The sequence below is a fragment of the Pristis pectinata genome, chromosome 40 (assembly GCF_009764475.1).
Source record: "Pristis pectinata isolate sPriPec2 chromosome 40, sPriPec2.1.pri, whole genome shotgun sequence".
Taxonomy (NCBI): domain Eukaryota; kingdom Metazoa; phylum Chordata; class Chondrichthyes; order Rhinopristiformes; family Pristidae; genus Pristis; species Pristis pectinata.
The window spans coordinates 6,423,244-6,444,902 of record NC_067443.1 but is presented as its reverse complement, the minus strand read 5'-3'; the positions used below and the strand labels follow the sequence as shown (position 1 = coordinate 6,444,902).

General features: G+C 55.2%; 2 protein-coding genes across 8 annotated transcripts in view; both read right to left on the bottom strand.

Annotated features, from left to right (window-relative positions):
* The window catches only part of si:dkey-6i22.5 (polyamine-modulated factor 1), a 28,868-nt gene extending 22,983 nt beyond the window's left edge, over window positions 1-5,885 (bottom strand). Inside the window, exons 1-2 of one of the 2 annotated variants that reach the window (XR_007958778.1) lie at window positions 5,563-5,826; window positions 3,224-3,329 (exon numbers count right to left, since the gene is read on the bottom strand). Coding sequence is in view for 1 of the 2 variants with exons in the window: in XM_052045796.1 (XP_051901756.1) it covers window positions 3,224-3,329; window positions 5,563-5,807 (351 nt within the window). In the remaining variant the exon portion in view is untranslated. Of the gene's footprint in view, window positions 1-3,223; window positions 3,330-5,562 lie in introns of both variants that reach the window. The other variant, XM_052045796.1, reaches the window with a different exon arrangement.
* A 4,184-nt stretch (window positions 5,886-10,069) lies between these two features.
* LOC127587339 (DENN domain-containing protein 4B-like) overlaps window positions 10,070-21,659 on the bottom strand; it is a 40,946-nt gene continuing 29,356 nt past the window's right edge. For all 6 annotated transcript variants that reach the window (XM_052045588.1, XM_052045589.1, XM_052045591.1 and 3 more), the window contains 11 exons: window positions 20,954-21,082; window positions 20,416-20,560; window positions 19,683-20,266; window positions 18,300-18,422; window positions 18,022-18,200; window positions 17,185-17,341; window positions 15,832-16,086; window positions 15,187-15,301; window positions 13,898-14,057; window positions 12,871-12,935; window positions 10,070-12,091 (listed from right to left, as the gene is read on the bottom strand). In XM_052045588.1, the coding sequence (XP_051901548.1) occupies window positions 11,946-12,091; window positions 12,871-12,935; window positions 13,898-14,057; window positions 15,187-15,301; window positions 15,832-16,086; window positions 17,185-17,341; window positions 18,022-18,200; window positions 18,300-18,422; window positions 19,683-20,266; window positions 20,416-20,560; window positions 20,954-21,082 (2,058 nt within the window). In that variant the 3' untranslated portion in view covers window positions 10,070-11,945. The remainder of the gene's footprint in view (window positions 12,092-12,870; window positions 12,936-13,897; window positions 14,058-15,186; window positions 15,302-15,831; window positions 16,087-17,184; window positions 17,342-18,021; window positions 18,201-18,299; window positions 18,423-19,682; window positions 20,267-20,415; window positions 20,561-20,953; window positions 21,083-21,659) is intronic.

Below are 21,659 nucleotides of genomic sequence, written 5' to 3'. Positions count from 1 at the left end.
CCATCCATACTGATCATAGAGCAGGACAAAATGTCGGCACAACATTATGGGCCGAAGGGCCAGTACTGTGCTCACAAGATCACAAGACAAGGGAGCAGAAGCAGGCCATTTGGCCCATTGAGTCTGCTCCAAGGAAAAGGGGAAAAAAGAAATGAGAAATGGGGAATGGGGGGGGGAAACAAAAAAAACCTATTCTAATCCCAATTTCCGGCCTCCTCTCCATGATATCCTGACTATTTAGATATCTATCTATCTCCTCCTTGAACACCCCCACTGATCTGGCCTCCACTGCTATACGTGGCGAGGAGTTCCACAAATTCACCACCCTCTGGCTAAAGTGTTCTATATTCTAACCACTACAGTTTAGCAACTCAAGTACATCGATGTACTGCAATGGGAAACAGAATACAGAATAAAGTGTTACAGTTACAGAGAAAGTGCAGTGCAGGCAGACAATAAGGTGCAAGGGCCACGACCAGGTAGATTGTGAGATCAAGAGTTCATCTTTATCATGCGAGATGTCCATTCAGGAGTCTGATAACAGTACCCTTCAGCATGGTGGTACCTGTTCAATCTTTTGTACCTTCTGCCCAATGAAAGGGGAAGGGAATGGACTCAGCCCAACACATCACAGGCACATTCATCCCCACCATTGGGAGTATCTACAGGAGGCGCTGCCTCAAGAAGGCAACATCCATCATCAAAGATCTCCACTGTCCAGTCCGTGCCGTCTTCTCGCAGCTACCATCAGGCAGGACGTACAGAAGCCTGAAGTCCCACACCAGCAGGTTCAGGAACAGCTACTTCCCTTCAACCAGTCGGTTCTTGAACGAACTAACAGTCAGAGACTTTTTCCCAGGGCGACAATGGCTAACATGAGGGGGCATAATTTTAAGGTGATTGGAGGAAGATACAAGGGGGATGTCAGGGGTAAGTTTTTTTTTACACAGAGAGTGGTGGGTGTGTGGAACGCACTGCCAGCAGAGGTTGTGGGGGCAGATACATTATGGACATTTAAGAGACTCTTAGATGGACACATGAATGATAGAAAAATGGGGGGCTATGTGGGAGGGAAGGGTTAGATAGATCTTAGAGCAGGATAAAATGTCAGCACATTATGGGCAGAAGGGCCTGTACTGTGCTGTTATGTTCTATGTTCTAACCCTAATCACTATAGTTTAGCAACACTATGAATTTGACCACTGCACTACAATGGACTTTTTTTTGTTCTAATTGTGTTATTTCTTGTAAAAATGAACTTTCTGAACCACTTGATTAGATTTCAGATTAGATTAGAAAGACTGTGTTAAATTTGTTTTTCTTGTGAATGCTGCTTATTTGATGCTATGTGCCTGTGATGCTGTTTATTACTGCCCCGTGCACACATGGACTTGTGCAGATGACAATAAACTTGACTTTGAGAAGAGAGGTTGACCAGGGTGGGAGGGGATCATTGGTTAACATAATGTTTATTGTATATGATAAGCCAACATGGCTGCTTTCCCCGAGGCAGTGTGAAGTGTAGACAGAGTCAATGGAGGGGTGCTCAGCAGGTCAGGCAGCATCACGTCGACTGTTCATTTCCCACCACAGACGCTGCCTGACCCGCTAAGCTCCCCCAGCGTATGTGTGTTGCGCTAGACTCCAGCATCTGCGGTCTCTTGTGTCTGTCAGTGGAGGGGAGGCTGGTTGTCGTGACGGACACATTGATGATCTGCCACTGGCAGAAAATGAGTCAATCTGGACTTCCTATAGGGAACTAGTCAGGTACCTGAAAGAAGTACCTGGGTAACAATGGCGCAGTGGGTAAAGCCGCTGCCTCACAGCTCCAGAGACCCGGGTTCAATCCCAACCTCCGGCGCTCTCTGTGTGTGGAGTTCACCCGTTCTCCCCGTGGATTTCCCCCAGCTCCCCCTCACATCCCAACCACGTGCGGGATCGGTGGGTTAACTGGCCGCCGTGATTTGCCTCCAGTGTGCGTGTGGGTGAGGGGTAGAATCTGGGGGCAGCTGACAAGGAAGGTAGGGAGGGTAAAAATGCAACCAGTGTAAATGGACGGCAGGTGGTCGGCACGGACGGTGGGCCTAAGGGCCATGCCATACGACTCTAATAACCTATGGCCTCTAATTTGCGGGACTCTAGGAAAAGAGCAGGACAATCCACACCGAACAACATGGGTGCACTGGGAAGAATGGCCTCCCCTGCGCTGTGATGATCCTACGAGCAAGCGAAAGGAAAGAGAAGCAGGAGTTGGCCACGGCCCATCGAGCCTGTGTGGCCATTAAATAAAACCACAGCTGACCCCATCCAATGGTGGGCTCCATCCATTTTCCTCCCCTTGTGGTCCACTGCCCTGCGAGCTGTAGGTTCCATGAAACGGGGAGGTGGACAGACTCTGGAGGCAGGGGTGGGGAAAGACCAAGTGGGGAGAGAGGCGGCCCCAGACAGGAACGTCGTGGGGACTCGTGACGCTCTGGACGAGCAGGAAGAATTGACCCTGTGGCCCGTTCTAAAGATGTTCGGCTCCACTAGGAGCTGAGACAGGGGCAGGGACCATTCACAGAGATGGTCAAGGGGCGATTTAATACAGGCATTCCCAGTCCCGACGACTCTGTTTACTCCGGCGTGAACCAGTACCTCAGAAGGGAAGTGCTGTCACAGGGAAGGCTCGAGGCGGCGGCATCTGCAATCAAGGATCCCCACCATCCCAGTCATGCCATCTTCTCGCTGCCACCGTCAGGCAGGAGGTACAGAAACCTGAAGTCCCACACCACCAGCTTCAGGAACAGCTACTTCCCTACAACTGACTTGTACAGCCCTAACACGACCTCAGCAACAGAACACTATGGACCACCTCTTGCACTGCTGTGGACGTCTCCGATTGTGTCTTTTGTTTTGAACTAAGATCTTTTTTTTCCTCCTCCTCTCTTCACTGCCTCGTATAATGTATATTCTGTGTGTCGTCTGTACCTACGTACCTGTAACGCTGCTGCAAGCAAGTTTTTCATTGTACCTGTACCTTACCACACGTGTGCACGTGACAATAAGCTTGACTTGATTTGAAAGGATGGTCAAGGTAGCCTGAACTTTCAAAGACGAGTTGAATAAATTCAACAAAGGGGTTGGGGGAGAAAGGGCACAGAAGCCGGACAAATTGCACGGTCCCTTAAAAGACTCTATCGCAATCGGGACAACAGCAGTCCTCAGACTTTGTGGTTCTCACCCGGATGGAGGTCTGGAGCTGGGAGACAAGCTGCTTGTAGACGCTGTGCGTGAACTGCGGCTGAATCTCGTGAACGGGCTTGTAGCACTGAGTGAACCTCTCGAAGCTGCAGGGGAGAGAGGGAGAAGGTGGAAGAGGGCTCCCATTATTAAAGAACTCACATCACAGCACGGCCTGGGTGAAACGTAGTGACTTGGAATGGCAAGGAAGGAACCTCAGTCATCCCAAAAACCAGCAGTCCTTGAGCAACAGGGAAATGCCCGCGATTTCTCTGCATTGACAATCTGTCTGATCTACGGGCTGTTCCCTGTACTACACACCACGACAGACACCAAGTGCTGCTGGAAGATCATCTGTTTGGTGAAAGGCACTCTTTGGTCTGCCTGAAACCTGTTGGTCTTCCAGCACAGCGAGATATTCGTGCAGGAATCCTGTTGAATGAGGTCGATCATTTGAAACTGATATTGGTAGATTTTTGGACATTAAAGGAATTGAGAGATGTGGGGATAGTTCAGTAAAATGTGTCCTTTCAATGCAACGTTCTCCCTTCCAAACATTGCTTCACATTTCTGTGACAAGTTTCACCTTCCGACTTCACCAGGACCCCCTCTTGCCGTCAGTTCTCTCAATTCCTCACTGTGTTTCTCGGGGGTGGGGGGGGGGGGTCAGTTGGTGGGGTTTGTCTAATCTGTTGAAGCTGCCCCTTGTACCTGTGTCCAGCACCTGCCCATCGAGGAGCAGAGCTGTGCCAATACTTGCACCTCGGAAAAAGACATCTCCTATACAGAAAAGCACCCATTTAACCTCTACTCTCTGCTGTCCAACAGCCGACTTTCACTTTCCCTTTAATCCCATGATTTAACACGGCTAACAGCTATTTTACGGAACTTTAAGAACTATCTGCAAAAGAGCATTATAAATGAGATAAGATATCTTTATTAGTCACATCTACATCGAAACACAGTGAAATACATCTTTTGCGTAGAGTGTGCTGGGGGCAGCCCGCAAGTGTCGCCACACTTCCAGCGCCAACACTGCATGCCCACAACTTCCTAACCTGTATGTCTTTGGAATGTGGGAGGAAACCGGAGCACCCGGAGGAAACCCACGCAGACATGGGGAGAACATACAAACTCTTTACAGACAGTGGCCGGAATTGAACCCAGGTGGCTGGCGCTGTAAAGCGTTACACTAACCGCTACACTACCATGCCTGCCCCCGGACAGTAGATCTGTCATTTATCAAGATTTACGTCCTTCAACCATCCAGTTCTTGAACCAACCGGCAGAACCCCGATCACTACAGTTTAGAAACACTAGGACCACTTTGCACTAAAATGGACTTTGTTTTTGTTCTAATTGTGTTCTTTCTTGCAAAAATTGTGTATAATTTATGTTTTTCTTGTGAATGCTGCTTATCTGATGCTCTATGCCTGTGATGCTGCTGCAAGTAAGTTTTTCATTGCACCTGTGCACACATGGATTTGTGCAGATGACAATAAACTAGACTTTTAAAAACCTCAGTGCCTTTCTCCTGCATCCTCCCCGCATCTCGATTCCTTCAATGTCCAAAAATCTACCATTATCAATTTCCAATAAAATCAACAGCTGAATCTCAGTGATATGAGAACTCCAAATGGTTCACTTCGAGTTAAGAAGTTTTTCATTGGTCCTAAATAGTCTACCCCTCACTTTCTGCGGAAACACAAGCTGATGTTTGTTCACTGTTGCCCACACACTGAACCCGTCTGTGCCCTCTTTCCACACCAACTTTCACTTGAACTTCCCCAAATAGCAATTAACTCTGCTCCGTTTTATTGCCTCTGTCATAAAATGACGAAGGTGGGGGGGGGTTCCTGCACGTTTAGTTTTAGGGGTGTTATTAAATGGACAGTCAATCAAGAGTGAGGGCTGAAGGACCATAAGTGTGAGGTGAGACCCTCAAAGAGGGGCTTTCTATTGGGGGGGGGGCTTCCTGGATTTTGTTCTTAAAGGGGCAGTCCCCTCCCTCCCTCCACCTGCCCCCCAACCCCACCCTCTGCTCATGCCCCCCACCCCTGCCCCACACCACCCCTCCCTCCCGCCCCTGCCCCCAACACACCCCGTGACCCCCTCGCCCCTGCCCCCCACCCCCTGACCCCCTCGCCCCTGCCCCCCACCCACCCCCTCTGCCCCCGCCCCCCCCACCCACCCCCTCTGCCCCCGGCCCCACCCAGCCCTGCCCCCCACACACCCCTCCCTCCCCTGCCCCCCACCCAGCCCTACCCCACCCCTCACACCCGCCCCCCACCCCCTCCCTCGCCCCTACTCCCTCCCCCACTCACTCCCTCCCCCCGATACCTGGCCGTTTCCAGCAGCTTCTCCACCATGGTCTCCATCACCACCGAGAACAGTCTGAGGCGTTTCGAGCTCCCGGCCTCACCCGCCGCTCCTGCGGCCGTGTCTGGGGGGAGGCCCTGTCCGCTGCCGCCGGGCTTCAGGCCTCCGTCCGGCGCCTGAGCCTCGGATTCCGGGCCCATCGCCGGACTCTGGGCCTCAGTCTCCGGCCCCCGGACCGGGACGGCCTCAGCAGCTCCCGACTCCATTTTCCCGCCGAAATTCCGCTCCCGCCTTCACTCTACAGCTGATTGGCCAGCGGGAGTAAATTGCCGGTCTGATTGGACACCCGAACCATCCATCAATTCAAGCCCGCCTACCCCCCCCGGCACTGATGGTCCCGCCCTTCCTGCCGCCTGATAGGCTCCCGTGCTTGTCACTCACAACATCGGCCTACCCAGTAATAGCGAGGGAAGCAGCGTTGTAAAGCCTTAGGTGATTGGTCGTTCCCTTAAAAAAAGTGTTTGGGTTGGACTCTGTAATTGGTCTTTCCCTAATGCCCGCCTCTGGTGGAAGCTCATTTGCAGGTGGAGATAAACAAACCACCTTATTCGCTGCGCTTGCTGTCATTCATTAAAGGGATATCACCGTGATTTTTAATTGGCCAAAAATTAACTTTGGGCCTCCTTGGGACTTCCTAAAAGTGCCTCAGCCAATGAAATGCTTCCAAAAATGTTGCTATTCATGTCGGGAACTGAGCACAGGAAGATCCCATGAATAGCAATGTGACAATAGCCAGAGTATCTGCTCCAGTGACCCTGACTGGGATGTCACATCAACTCCAAGGGCCAAGGAGACCGACGATGGGACATAACGCACAAGTGCATCTCAAACACCTTCCTTTCTCAAACTGCGGCTTCCCCCAACCACAGCAGAGAATATCTGAACGACTTCCCTGCACGTCTCCTCTTGCCCCTTCTCCTACAGCCTCAACCCCAAAATGTCAACCACTCCTTTCCCCTCCACAGATGCTGCTCGACCTGCCGAGTTCGTTGGCTCCAAGCAGTTTGCTTTGCTTTTCCGGCATCTGCAGTCTCCTGCGTCTCACCCCTTTCTCCTCCCGGGACAGAGCAAGAACGGAGGAGACACGAGAGACGGCAGAGGCTGGAATCCGGAGCAATCTGCTGGTGGAACTCAGCGGGTCAGGCAGCATCTACAGGAGGCAGAGGGACGGTGGCCAGAGAGGGAGGGGTGAGACAGGAGTCCGAGGTGATTGGTGGAATGAGGAGGGGTGAAAGATGACAGAGCTCCTACCTCCACATTCAATGGATCATCTGTCACTGGCTCCAACCAGACTCCACCACCAGACACATCTCCCCCCACACTCCTCTTTTCAAAGGGATCACTCCTTCTGTTCTTGCATCCAGGCCCACCACTCCCTATCATGTGGCACTCACCCATGCAACCATCTGTCCTTTCCCCCCCACCTTTGAGGGACCCAAACGGTCTACACTGCCTGGGGAAAGCAGCCAACATAATCAAGGACCCCTCCCACCCCGGTCATTCTCTCTTCTCCACCCCCCTCCCATCGGGCAGAAGATACAAAAACTTGAGAACACGTGCCACCAGGCTCGAGGACGGCTTCTATCCCGATGACTAACCCAAAACGTTGACTATTTATTTCCCTCCATAGCTGCTGCCCGACCTGCTGAGCTCCTCCAGCACGTTGTGTTGCTCAAGATTCCAGCATCTGCAGAATCTCTTGTATCTTCGATCCCACTGTTATCAGACTCTTGAACGGACCTCTCATACGCTAAGGATCTCCCAACCTACCTCGTTGTGGCCCTTGCACCTTATTGTCGGCCTGCACTGCACTTTCTCTGTAACACTTGATTCTGCATTCTTTTTACTCCCTCGATGTACTTATGTATAGAATGATCTGTCTGGATGCCACGCAAAGTTTTTCCACTGTATCTCGGTACATGTGAGAATAATAAACCGATACCACTCCCCCATTCCACCTCCAGGCTGATACCTCTGTCTCTGACCTCCTGTACTGTAAAATATGACCCCACACAAGTGCGAGGAACAACACCTCATCTGCTGTCCGTGTGGGTTGCAGCCTGCCGGACTCAGCATCGAAGTCTCCAACTTTGCTCTTTCTTACTGCCTGGCCAATCTTGCCTGCAGCTTCTCTCCTCCTTGTTTTCTTTCAGATTGGTGAATTGGTTTATTACTGTCGCGGGTACCGAGGTACAGCGGAAATACTTTGTTTTGCATGCCATTCATACAGATCATTTCATCACATCAGTGCATCGAGGTAGTACAAAGGAAAAACAATAACAGAATGCAGAATAAAGTGTTACAGTTACAGAGAAAATGCAGTGCAGGCAGACAATAAGGTGCAAGTCTATTTGTATTCTCTGGTCCATTAGGCATACCTCAGTAGACCACATATTACCTGGACTTTAATACATTAGCAGAACTTAACTGCTCCTTAGCAGCCACATTGTTTCACCCTGTCAGAGATGTTCCCTCTGATCTACCCCATTCACCTCTCTGCTACCTCAACCAACCTGTCTTCCCCCTCAGTATTTGACCCGAAACATTACCCATTTCTCTTCCACAGATGCTGCCTGACCTGCAGTGCTTTTTCCAGAGTTTTGTTTTTATTTCAGATTCTGAGTTTGCAGCTTTTATTTTGATCTTTTCGTCTTCAAGAGGCACTGGACCAGCGACATCGACCCAAGAGCAAAGAGGGGCCTCAGCTTAATGTTTCGTTTAAACACTGTTTCTCTGAGAGCACTTCTTCAGTGATGACGTCTGTGCAGTGCTCCCCCAGCATGGCGCTGCTGACGAGACTGCACTGCTCTATCAGCAGTGCAATGTTCCCGCATCCTCCTCTTAACTGTGGGAAGTGTTCACAGTAGTTCTAATGGCATTGCTCCTCTGATAATGTGGCACTCCCACAGTAGTCCCTACCACAGTGTGCCCCTCCCTCAGTGTGTTGGGCTTTTCGGACTTACTCCAGGCTGATACTCCAGAACAGCGAGGGTACGATTTGACCAGCACCGACATCTTTCAGGTAAGATTCCACACCCAAGAAATTGAACACTTTCATGTTTTCCTTATGAAATACAAGGCCATTCAGCCCATCGAGTCTGCGACAGCTGTCAGAACAATCCCATTAATCCCTCACCCCAACTAATTTCCTCCGTATTCTCCCCACATTCCCCTCCACAATGGTGGGGGGGGGGGCCAGCTTACAGCAGCTGATTAACCCACCGACCCCGCACGTCGTCGGGATGTGGGAGGGAGCCGGAACACCTGGGGGGAATCCCCACGTGGTCACAGGGAGAGCATGCAAATGTCACACACACACAGACAATACCCCAGAGGTCGGGATCGAACCCGGTCCTACCCACTGTGCTGGCCTTAAACACTTCAACCTATACCCATGCCCTCTTTCAGACATTTCCAGATTCTGCCCACCTTCTCTGCACCTTACGTGATTTTGTACACCTCTGTCTGGTCACCCCTCAGCTCCTGTACTGCAGGGAACACAGACCCAGCCTACCCAGTCCCTCATAACTTTAACGCCCCAATCCAGGCGGATCACCTCTGCACTCTCTCCAGCTTAGCCATATCCTTCCTATAGTGCGGAGACCTGAACTGCACACAGTAGTCTGGGTGTACCCTCACCAGCTACAACATTACCTCCCTGCTCTTTACACACGGTGCCAAGGCTGACGAAGGAAACAACCTCTTGCCTTCTTCACCACCCAACCTTACCTGTGGGGTTTTTTTTGCCACTGGGCTTTGTTCATTATGGTGGAAGATTCTGATTGTCCAAGGCGGAATATCGTAGAGTACTATGGCACAGGAAAAGGCCCTTCAGCCCAACTGTTCCGTGCCAACCAAGGTTCCCATCTGATCCAGTCCCATCTGCTCGCATTTGGCCCATATCCCTCTAAACCTTTCCTATCCGTGTACCTGTCCAAGTATCCTTACTGTACCTGCCTCAACCACTTCCTCTGGCAGCTCGTTCCATATACGGAAGAAGTTGCCCCTCAGGTTCCTATCAAATCTTTCCCCTCTCACCTTAAACCCATGCCCTCTAGTTCTGGGGGAAAAGACTGTGTGCATTCACCCTATCGATGCCCCTCGTGATTTTATACACCTCTATAAGATCACCTACGCTTCGATGAACAAAGTCCCAACCTGCTCAACCTCTCTCTGTAACTCCATCCCTCGAGCCCCAGCAACATCCTCGTAAATCCCCTGTACACGGTTGCCAGTCTAATGGCACCTTTTCTACAGCAGGGTGACCAAAACTGGACACAGCACTCCAAACGTGGCCTCACTGACGTCTTGTCCAACTGCAACATAACATCCCAACTTCTGTACTCAGTGCCCTAACCGATGAAGGCCAGCGTGTGAAAAGCCACCTTCACCGCCCTGTCGACATGTGATGTGTCAACACTGGTCTGCTGGTTCAGGAGTCAGGAGAATGAAACGATCAGCTGCTGACTTGGCCACGAAGGTCTTAGTTTATTGATCAGCAGATGGCTTTATACAGTAAATCCGATCGTTCAGCAGCTTCACAGGTAAATACGAACAAAAGGAACAACGAACAGTGCAAACCAGCAGGTGCCCGAGTCTCAGCCCCTCCCAATCGTACTGTGCCAACCGAACAAGTGCCACTCCCACTGCTGGGTTTGCCCCCCCAGTGCCAATCCCGCTGGGGGGAGGGGGGGGGGAGAGGGGGATCAATAAATCCATTCCCCTCTCTTTCATCTCAAGGATGCCAGGAGGGGTGGCAGGCTAAGGGCTGGGAGGGTTGAAGATTCAAGAGGTGGGCGAGGGGAGAGGGGCTGTACGGGACGGCTTATACCCACGAAGTGCTGGGTTGCGAGCGGGGGGGTAGGTGCATCGCGGCGGGGAACAGGTTAGGGGGAAAATTGAGGTTGGGGTGGGAGCAGAGGGAAGGTGAGGAGGGAGGGAAGGTGAGGAGGGAGGGCAGGGGGGGGGTCGGCATGGGGGGATGACAGGGGAGGCGTATTGGCTGGGACTAGACGATGGGAACCTGGGGTTTGGCGAGGGGGTGGGGAACAGGACTGGGAGAGGAGAGTGGCCAGCCTCAAAATCACCTCCAACACCCACACGCGGAGGGGAAGGGGCGCCTTTCAGTGACGTCAGACGGAGGCTGCCTCGGTGGGGGGTTTAAGCCAGGAGAGGGGAAGCAGGTGGAGCTTTGGACCCCGCGGGCGCTCGCTCTGTTACCCCTCTTTCCCCCAGTCACCGAGGAGCCGGGACGCGGGGACTTGGCTCCCAGCAGCAGTGTCAGCTCTGGAGATTATTTACACAATAAATAAACGGGGCTTTCAAAGGAGCTGGGGGGAGGAGGGGGAGGCCATCAGAGGAGGGGGCTCTGTTGGCGATGGGTCCTGTCCAGCTGCACAGCAGGGGTCTGGGGAGGGCTGGAACAGGTGCCTCTTCATGCAGCCCGGTCTCTCGCACTCACACTGCCCACCTTGTCAGTGGGAGCCAGGCCGATCAGAGGGAACACTGGGGGGGCGTGGGGAGGGAGTGGGGGGTGGTGTGAGAAGGGGTAGAACTGCCTCTCCCTCCCTGACGTCCCGAGGCCGGTATTGATTTCTGCAATGGACGGGATTTGATGGGCGGGTTGGGGGTGGGGTGGAGACCGATGTCACCGACGCCCATTCCCCAGCCGCAGGGGCACGCGGGGAGGTTCCGCTCCCCCGTGTTCATGCCTGGGTGCGCCGAGCGATCGGCGGTCCCCGGCGAGCTCGCTGATCGCTCTGGGAGGGCAGCCCAGCCTGCGGCGTCAACATCACTGGCCCAAGGGGCAGACGAGACGGCGCGGGCAACAGGGGGGCAGACGCAGCCTGAAACACTGACACGCACACACGCAGACGTGCGTTTACACACACAAACGCACACACGCGCGCAGAGTGCATATAGCTTGTTATGGAAATGCTCACAATTAAAACACTGACACAAATGTGTGTACACACATACACAGGCATCCACATGCACACTCACACACAGACAGTTGTGCATGCTCACACACACACACACAGGTTCACACGCACAGCTTCACAGACTAGATCAAAAAAATAATTCCTCCAAGCTTCCTGTTGTCCATTAATCAACTCTCTCTGCCCTGCCCTGCACCCCGCACAACATCACATTGCAGAGTTAAATACTTTGATATTTACAGGGTGCCACGTACTTGCCACACCCACAGTGCAATTCCGATTAGGCTCACAAGAAAATATAATGTATAAATATATATATATTATGTACACACCCCAGGCAGGTGGGGTGTCTTCGACACACCAGCTCCTGCCTCCTGGATGCAGCGTTTTCCTGAGGTCACTGTTTCAACATTCCAGAAGGGCTCCGAAGGTTTTCCGGCAGTCGATGGCCTTGGTGCTCGGAGGCAGGATGCGCTCCTGCCTGAGCTGTTCCTGGCTCAGGGAAGTGGACAGATGCGCACAGGCAGCCTGGTACCTCTTGTCGAAAGTGCCTGCAGAAAGAGTGGGACGGAGGTGGGGGGAGATGGGGTGGGGGGAGAGGGGAAAGGGAGGGTGAGTGGATGTTTTTAGAGAGATAGAGAGAGGGTTTAAGAGGATGGTGGTGTGGGGACAGTGAAGGGAGAGGGAGTTATTTATGAACAGCATTGATGAATTCACAGCAAATTAAACAAGTGACTGGAAATCACAATCCCAGCAACAAGCTTCCCACGTAGATGATGCTGTAAAGTGTGTTTGAGAGTGTGATGGATATGTAGAGGGAGCTTCACTCTGTGTCTGACCCCGGGAGTGTGTGATGGAACGGTGTAGGGGGAGCTTCACTCTGTGTCTGACCCCGGGAGTGTGTGATGGGACAGTGTAGAGGGAGCTTCACTCTGTGTCTGACCCCAGGAGTGTGTGATGGGACGGTGTAGGGGGAGCTTCACCCTGTGTCTGACCCTGGGAGTGTGTGATGGGATGGTGTGGAGGGAGCTTCACCCTGTGTCTGACCCCGGGAGTGTGATGGACTGGTGTGGAGGGAGGTTCACCTTGTCCCTGACCACGGGAGTGTGTGATGGGATGGTGCAGAGGGAGCTTCACCCTGTGTCTGACCCCTACTGAAGATATCATTCTGCCGACAGTGATGCACCTGCTGTCTATGTCATGACTGATGTGTGCCATGTCCCTGGGGAACTTCCCCCGCTGGCAATCCCAAACCAAGGAACAGGAACCCTTCCCACAGACCCCCGGCTGATTCACAGTCACCCCCCAGGTGTACGTTGTTGATCCTCACCGATACTCATGTTGTCCTTGCCGAGTGCAGCCATGGTCAGGAAGAGGATCTCTCTGTACAGACTCCTGCAGGAGGAGAGGGGGAGCAGAAGGTTAAACGGTTGTGGCTGGTGTGTCCCTGTCCACCACACCACTGGCTCAGTGGGTAGAGGTTCTGACAGAGAACAAGTCCATCGGCTTCCAGGGTTCCTAATCGACTAGGTCCCCCACAGGCGGCAGAGGAGCATGGGTACAGGAGGGGGGGAGGGCAAGGGGGGGAGGGCAAGGGGGGAGGGCAAGGGGGGGAGGAGAGGGAAGATATGGAGCAGGGGTGGAACATAGGGAGAGGTTGGCAAGATATGGGGGTAGGGCAGTGTGGGTAGGAGGGTTCCAGGGCGGTGGGCTTGGGGAGGGGAGATCTAGAGCATGGGCAAGGTTCAGGGACAGACCAGGAGAGGGTTCAGGGAGAGGGGACAGACCAGTAGGGAGGGGACAGATAGTGGGGGCCTTCTTGGTGACAAACAGTGGGGGAAAGGGAAAGGAGACCCCCCGATTGGGCAGGGTTTAGGGAACGGACCTGGGGGCGTTGTGAGGCAGCAACAGAAATTGGACTTGGGGACAGTGTTAGGGGATGGACGACCAGGGGGAGAGCACGGTTACAGTTCAGGGATGGACCTGCAGGGACAGGGTTCGAGACAGACCAGGGGGACAGAGTTAAGGGACGGACCTGGAGGGATAGGGTTAGAGACGGACTGAGGGGAACTGGGGGCAGGGTTAGGGGACAGACAAAGAGGGGGGAGGAGTGCAGGGTTCAGGGACATACCTGGAGGGACAGGGTTAGAGACAGACCAGTGTGTTGGGGGGGTGAGGGGGAAGGGACAGAGTTAGGGGACAGACCTGGGGGCAAATGGGGGCAGGGTGAGGGGACAAAGAGAGGGGAGGAGTGCAGGGTTCGGGGGCAGATTGGGAGGGATGGTTCAGAGTGGCGAGGTGAAGTCAGGGGCCGACTGCCCCCCCACCACTGGGACACCTCCCACCCAGCCCCCTACCTCTGCTGTGGAGACCCTGCTGCCTGCCGGCCCGGTGTGTCCCGGAGCAGGCTGATGGCCTTGTGCACCTTGTTCAGCCCCACGTGACTGACCACCTCCTCCAGGTAGCTCAGGGTGACGGGTTGCTGGACTGTCCTCCACCGGTGCTGTGGGATCTGACCTGCCAGAGCAACACAACCCCGGTCAACACCATCCTGGCTGAGTGGTGCCACAGCTACAACCTCTCACTCAATGTCAGTAAAAGAGCTGATTGTTGACCTCACAGAGGGGAAGGATGGCGAACGGGCACCAGTCTACATTGGGTGATTGGTGGTGGAGAGGGTCAGCAGCTTTAAATCCCTGGGTGTTAACAACTCGGACGACCTGTCCTGGGCCCGGCACACAGATGCAATCACAAGAAAGGCGCGCCAGTGACTTTACTTTCTTAGAAGGTTAAGGAGGTTCGGCTTGTCGTCGAACACTCTAACAAACTTCTACAGAGGTACAGTTGAAAGTATCCTGACTGTTGCATCACGGTCTGGGACGGCAATTTGAATGCGCAGGAACGCAAGAAGCTGCAGAGAGTCGTGGACTCTGCCCAATACATCACGGGCACATCCCTCCCCACCATCGGGAGTACCTACAGGAGGAGCTGCCTCAAGAAGGCAACATCCATCATCAAAGATCCCCACCATCCGGGCCGTGCCATCGTCTCACAGCTACCATCGGGCAGGAGGTACAGAAGCCTGAAGTCCCACACCACCAGGTTCAGGAACAGCTACTTCCCTTCAACCATTCGTTTCTTGAACCAACCAGCACAACCCTAATCACCACAGTTCAGCAACACTGGGACCACTTTGCACTAAAATGGACTGTGTTTCTTTGGTTCTAGTTCTGTTCTTGTAAAAATTGTGTTTAATTTATGTTTTTCTTGTGAATGCTGCTTATCTGATGCTGCATGCCTGTGATGCTGCTGCAAGTAAGTTTTTCATTGCACCCGTGCACAGACAGACTTTTGTGTGACAATAAACTTGGCTTTGACTTTGACCCCACCACGCGAGTGACAGACACCGACGCCCCCCCTTCACCTCCCCCAGCCCAGGAGCTGCCCGTGGGCTCTCTCGGCCTCAGTACCACTCAGCAGCTGAACCCCCTCCATCCAATGGGTCAGTGGGGAGCCTTCCCCATCCCACAGAGCATCCGCCACCCTCCCTGCTCCGGAAGAGGCTCTGGTTATCCCCAGCGGACAGCACACAGGCCTGGGACTGTGTGGGGGTCTCAGTCGGAGAGGTGTGAGGGGGGCGACTTACTGTACATCCTCCACAGGATGTAGAGCGGGGGGCAGTGCTCGGGGTCCATGGTCAGCACGTCCCACAGGATGCGGACTCGAAGCATCACGTTACCACACACCCAGACCGGCGGCTCCTGCAAAGACAGACACAGCGCCGGTGATCAGCGCATCCCCAACGCTCCAGCTGGCACTGCCACAAACTGCACCATTGGCAGACCCCTCACTCCACAGTCATCCTGAGGAGGAAGGGAGGGGAGGAGAGGAACAGAGAGAGAGGGGGAGGGAGAGAGACTGAGACACACCTCCCACCACCACCCCCCCAATGTTGAGATTAAAGTTTGTTGTGTTCACACTTTCACAGATCCTCACTGCGCGCACCCACCCTTCATCGCCCACCCCCGCCTCCTCAAGCTCCCCACCCCCTCCTCAGAGTGGAGCAGCCAGTTTAAGTCGAGCTCGGTGCACCATTCCCAGCCGGCATTGCCCTCCGCCTCCGCTGCGCTCCGGACAGTTTGCGAGAATGGTCAAGCATGGTTGCCCGCGTGCATGCGTACCTGCGGCGGGGTGCGGATGTGGTGCGTGCATGCGTACCTGCGGCGGGGCACGGACGTGGTGCGTGCATGCGTACCTGCAGCGGGGCACGGACGTGGTGCGCAGCACGTACCTGCGGCGGGGCGCGGACGTGGTGCGAGCCCACCACCAGCTGCAGCAGGTTGTGAGGCAGCTCGAGCCGCTGGAAGTACCAGACCAGGTTCCAGAAGATGATGGGGTGGTTGTCGACAAGCTCGACCTGCGACAGCACCGAGTCGCCCTCGTTCTCCATCAGGCTCTCCACCTCCTTGCGTAGGACCAGCGGGCTGACGTAGGCCACCGTCACCCTCTCTGCGTTCAGCTCCCCGCGCCTGGACCCCAACCAGCTCTGCAGCAGCGTGTAGAAGGGGGAAAGCCAACAGACCGACATCACCTCATCCGATTGCAGACAGCGCCTTGCGTTCTCCCCGTCTTCCCCCCCCCACCTTCCCCTAATCGTACAGAGACAGGCCCTTCAGCCCATCCTGGCCATGCTGACCATCACAGACCGAGCTATACTAATCCCATTCACCAGAGAGTTGTGGATACAGCCCAGAGCATCACGGACACCAGCCTCCCCTCCATGGACTCTGTCTTTACCTCTCGCTGCCTTGGTGTAGCAGCCGGCATAATCAAAGACCCCACCCACCCGGGACATTCTCTCTTCTCTCCTCTTCCATCGGGCAGAAGAAACAGGAGCCTGAGGGCACGTACCACCAGACTCAAGGACAGCTTCTATCCCACGGTGATAAGACTATTGAATGGTTCCCTTATACAATGAGGTGGACTCTGACCTCACGATCTACCTTGTTGTGACCTTGCACCTTATTGCACTGCACTTTCTCTGTAGCTGTGACACTTTACTCTGTACTGTTATTGTTTTTACCTGTACTACATCAATGCACTCTGTACTAACTCTGTGTAACTACACCGTGTAATGAATTGACCTGTACCACCGGTGTGCAAGACAAGTTTCTCACTGCACCTCAGTACAAGTGACAATAATAAACCAATACCCTCAGCCTTTGACGCTCCAGAGAAAACAACCCATGTTTATCCAACCTCTCCGGATACCTCAGACCCTCTAATCCAGGCAGCATCCTGGTGAACCTCTTCTGCACCCCCTCCAAGCCTTCCGCACCCTTCCTGTAACGGGGTGACCAGAACTGCACACAATGCTCTAAGTGCAGCCCAACCAGCTGCAACGTGACTTCCCGACTCTTGGACTCGATGCCCCGAGCAATGAAGGGTGTTGCATTTTGTCTGGCGCTTATAGCCCCTCTGAAACACCAACTGACTTGTAGCCTCATTGGGAGGACATGTTCAACGAATGGGATCGCCGGGGGCCGGTGCAGCGTCTGGGTTGAACGTCGCCCAGCGGAGTGCAGATGCAAGGACTCGGCAGGGGAAGAGGTAGCAGGGAGACAGCCCTCCCGTCGGGACTCACCAGCGTGCTGCTCCATCGGCCAGCACCATCCGCCGTGGGCTCATCCTCCGTCAGGATCTGGCCGCGGTCACTGAGGACCGGCGACTGTGCGCTGCCTCCGGGGTGGTCGGTCAAGGACGGCTGGATGTTGGCGGTGCTCACTGAGCCTTCTCGCGAGCTGCAACCAAGCACAGTGCCCACACCTCTGTTAACCCTTCCGCTGCTCACGGTGTGTCTGGCTGGGCGCGGGTTAAGTGCAAGGAGGAGAGGAGGGGCAGAGGAGGTGGTGGTGGTGGTGGTGGGGGGGGGGTGGGGGCGGAGATAGCGAGGGAGGAGGAACAGGAGATAGGAGAGAGAGACACACACAAGAAACTGCAGCAACAATCTGCTGGAGGAACTCAGCAGGTCGGCAGCATCTGTGGGTGGGGGGTGGGTGGGAGGGAACAGTCGATGTTTGGGGTCAAGGCCCTGCGTCAGGACTGAGAGTGGAGACAGGAGACAGTGACTGGTGGACTGAGAGAGAGGGGGAGAGGGGAGAGGGAGCGATGGGGGAGGGGGAAGGGGGGAGGGGGAAGGGGGAGGGGGAAGGGGGGGAGGGGGAAGGGGGAGGGGAAGGGGGAGGAGAGGGGAGGGGGGAGGGGGGAGGGGGGAGGGGGGAGGGGGGGAGGGGGGAGGGGGAGAGGGGAGGGGGAGAGGGGAGGGGGAGAGGGGAGGGGGAGAGGGGAGGGGGAGAGAGGAGGGGGAGAGAGGAGGGGGAGAGAGGAGGGGGAGAGAGGAGGGGGAGAGGGGGGAGGGAGAGGGGAGCAGGGCTGTGGGAACGGGGAGCGGAGGGACCGAGAGCTGACGAGGGCTCCTCACCTCGGCAGCTGGAGCTGAGGCTCGTAGATCTCGACGTTGAGGAGAGGTACGAAGGAGCAGGAACAGAAGGGGCAGCTGGTGTTGAGGTTGGAGTCGTCTGCTGTCCAGCCGGCCATGATCTCCTCGTCGTACACCAGTGAACTGCAGCTCGTGCAGGGCGAGCAGCTCGACAGCAGCACCTGGAGGCGGAGCAGAGAGCGGCAGGGTAAGGCCGAGGGACCCGTCGAGGGCGGCTCCTCGAGTGACGCAGAGGACGGACGCCTCCCCACCCTCCTCACCTCAATGCTGGCCGTCTGCAGGCTGGTGGAGGACGTCCGGGATCGGGAGTCCGGCGTCTCCCGCAGGTCAGAGCTGGACGAGTCGAAGTCGGTGGATTCACGGTCCGTCCCCGACACCCAGTCCTGGGAACAGCAGGGAGTCAGCTCACTCTGTGGGTCAGGGGGGCTCCGGCCCCTGCAACCCTCCCCACCCTCCCCTACACTGCTCCTCACCCCCTCCGGCCCCTGCAGCCCTCTCCGTGACCCCCTCCCTCCCCTACAGCCCTCCCCGTCTCTGTGACCCCCTCTGGCCCCTACATCCCTCCCCGTCTCTGTGACCCCCTCCAACCCCTACGCCCCTCCCTGTCTCTGTGACCCCCTCCGGCCCCTACACCCCTCCCCGACTCTGTGACCCCCTCTACCTATACGTCCTTCCTATCACCCTGAACCCATCCAACTATCTGAGACCCATTCCCTGGGGTTCACTTTGTTCATGTTCTTTTTCCTTTAAACACTGAAACAATCTCAGAGTCACACAGCACAGAAACAGGCCCTTCAGCCCATCGTGTCTGCCGACCATCAATCACCTATCCACATTCATCCTCTTCCAGCACCTGGTCCGGAACCTTCCGGGCCTTAACGACTGAATTGCTGGTCAAGATGCTTCTTAAATGTAGTGAGAGTGTCTGTCTCCACCACGCACTCGGGCACTCTGTCCTGACAAATGGTTCCAGACTGAAACGTTAACTGTTCCTCTCTTCACAGATGCTGCCTGACCTGCTGTTCATTTTCTGTTTTTGTTCCAGTGTGTTCTTCGTACCCGTTTTTACATTTTTGGCTGCCTTTACCTGATTTTTCCTTATTTTATCATTTTTGCTGCAGTATAGAAGCCTATAACTTCCTACACACACACAGAAACACATGCAAATACACAGGCAGGCAGGCAGGCAGACACACACACACACAAAGACACAGATACACGCAGTGACACAGACACACGCAGAGACAGGTATGCACAGACGGGCACACACACGCGCACACAGAGACAGGCAGACACACCACAGAGACAGGCAGACACAAACACACACACAGATAGGCGCGCGCACACACACACACACACACACACACATAGACACACAGAGAGGCACACACATATAGAGATAGGCACACACAGAGGCAGAGACACACACACAGATAGGCACATACATACACAAACATACAGACAGAGATAGGCACAAACACCGATAGGCACACAGAGACAGGCAGACACACAAACACACATACAGGTGCACACAAACACACAGACACAGGGAGATAGGCACAGGCGCGCGCGCACACACACACACACACACGCCTCCACTTCACAACAGGGATTTGCCTGACCCTGCAGCGACCAGCACTCACCTCACTGTCCGTGTCCCTGGCCGACTGCAGCCCCAGCCTCTCCGTGGAGGCGGTCAGCTCTGCCAGGGAGGAGCCACGGCTGCGACCGCCAGCCCCGCCGTGCACCGGTCTCCGGTTGGACGAGGAGGTCAGCAGGCTGTGGATTTTCCGGGACAGGCTGCGGGTGGTGAGCCGGACGTTGTTGGAGTTCTCGTCCAGCTCCCTGGCCCCCCGTCGGCTGTACCGGACGTCCCGCCGCTGCCCCGGACCCTCAGGAGATGGGACCTCAGTCTGGGACGGGGGGCGGGAGCTGGGGCTGGGGTGCCTGGGTCGGGATGGCCCGTTGGGCAGACGGTCCCGAGACGCGGAACGGCTGATCCTGCCCACCAGGCGTCCGGCCCAGCGGGGGGAGGAGAGGGAGGGGGTCCGGCCCGGGGGCAGGGGGCCGCTCTTGGCCCGGGTGCAGCTGGTGCTCCTGCTCTTGACCAGTGAGGGTCTGCACACGTCCCAGGCCTCCAGGCTGCCGCTGCTACCTGCCCAGGTGGTGTGTCGCTGCAGAGCAGCCCGGGGCCCTGCCTTCGGAGCCTCCTCCTCCTGGGATTGGTCTGTGCAAGGGAAGGAGAAGTTGACGTTAGTCCAGCCCCTACACCTACACCCTCCCCCCAACCCCGTCTCCGTGACCCCCTCCGGCCCCTCCATCACAGGGAAGGGGAGGGGGTCAGTCAAACGCACCCCCCCCCCGCCCTCTACTCACCCAGGGGGGTCCGAGACCCCAGTTGCCCTTGGCGCTCCCGGAGGGGCCGGCGGAACTGTGCCGTTGCCATGATGACATTGCGGAGCTTCGTCCACCTCAGGCGTCCCCCCTGACTGCGGGACGGCCACTTACTTTCCAGTACGGCCTGTGGGGAGGGAGGGGCAGAGGTCAGTGTGGAGCAGGGGGTAGTTACAGGGAACCTAAAGGGGGGTGGGGGGGGGGGAACTGATGGAGGGTGAAAGCGGGCTTCCCGAGGTGGGGGTGACGGGGGGGGGGGGGGCGATGGTGAGCGATGGTCCTGAGCGGGGTGGGAACTGAGGGGAGGGGAGGAGGGGGGAGGGGAGGGGAGGAGGGAGGGGAGGGAAGGAGGGAGGGATTGGGGAAGGGGGAGGCGGGGGGGGGAAGCCAGGAGGGGGACGTGAGGCGGGGGGGGCGGGGTGGGGGGAGGGGGAGGCAGGCAAGGCGGAGAGGGGATAATGTGAAGGTTCCACCACCCCCCACCCGTGACCCATGAACCCCTCCCGCCCCCGGCACACACCTTGTTGTAGTATCCGTAGGTGACGGCGTTGGGGATGATGCCAGCCTTCTTCATCTCGTGCAGCACGCGGACGGCCAGCACCGGCTCGCCGTACTGCCCGCACAGCTGCATCAGGATCCGGTGGCACACCTGGGGGGAGAGAGAGGGCTACAACCTCATCCTATCACTGCAATTTTTGGGTTACCGACGATGGATTCCGGCCACCTATCTGGTTCAGCTTGTCGAAGGATTGCGTTCGTTACAGTAACGGCCAAGACATCCATCCTATTTAAATGGAAGGACCCGATACCTCCTACCACGTTTCAATGGTTTTCTCAAACTATAACATGTTTAAACTTAGAAAAAAATTGGAGGGGCACTGTTGATCCTTCGCTTAAATTTGGAGCCTATTTATTCAGTACTTCCATGCGATGCAAGCAGACCTCTTTCGAATCCCTTTCAATAACCTTTTATTTGAATACAGAGGAGCGGAGCTAATGGCATAAGAATGTTTTTTTTAACTGAAGAAATATCAGTCCAGCTTTTTTTTTAAAGTTTTTGGTTTGCTTTAATTTTTATTATCCTTTATCTTTATTGTTTTATTATGGTTTTTTTAATTTCAGGGTTCTCTTTTCATATAATCAAATTTCTTTTCAAATTCTTTTGTATGAGGTTCATTTAGTAAGAGGCCGGGAGATTCAGATTATACATTTTACTCCGTGTGTTG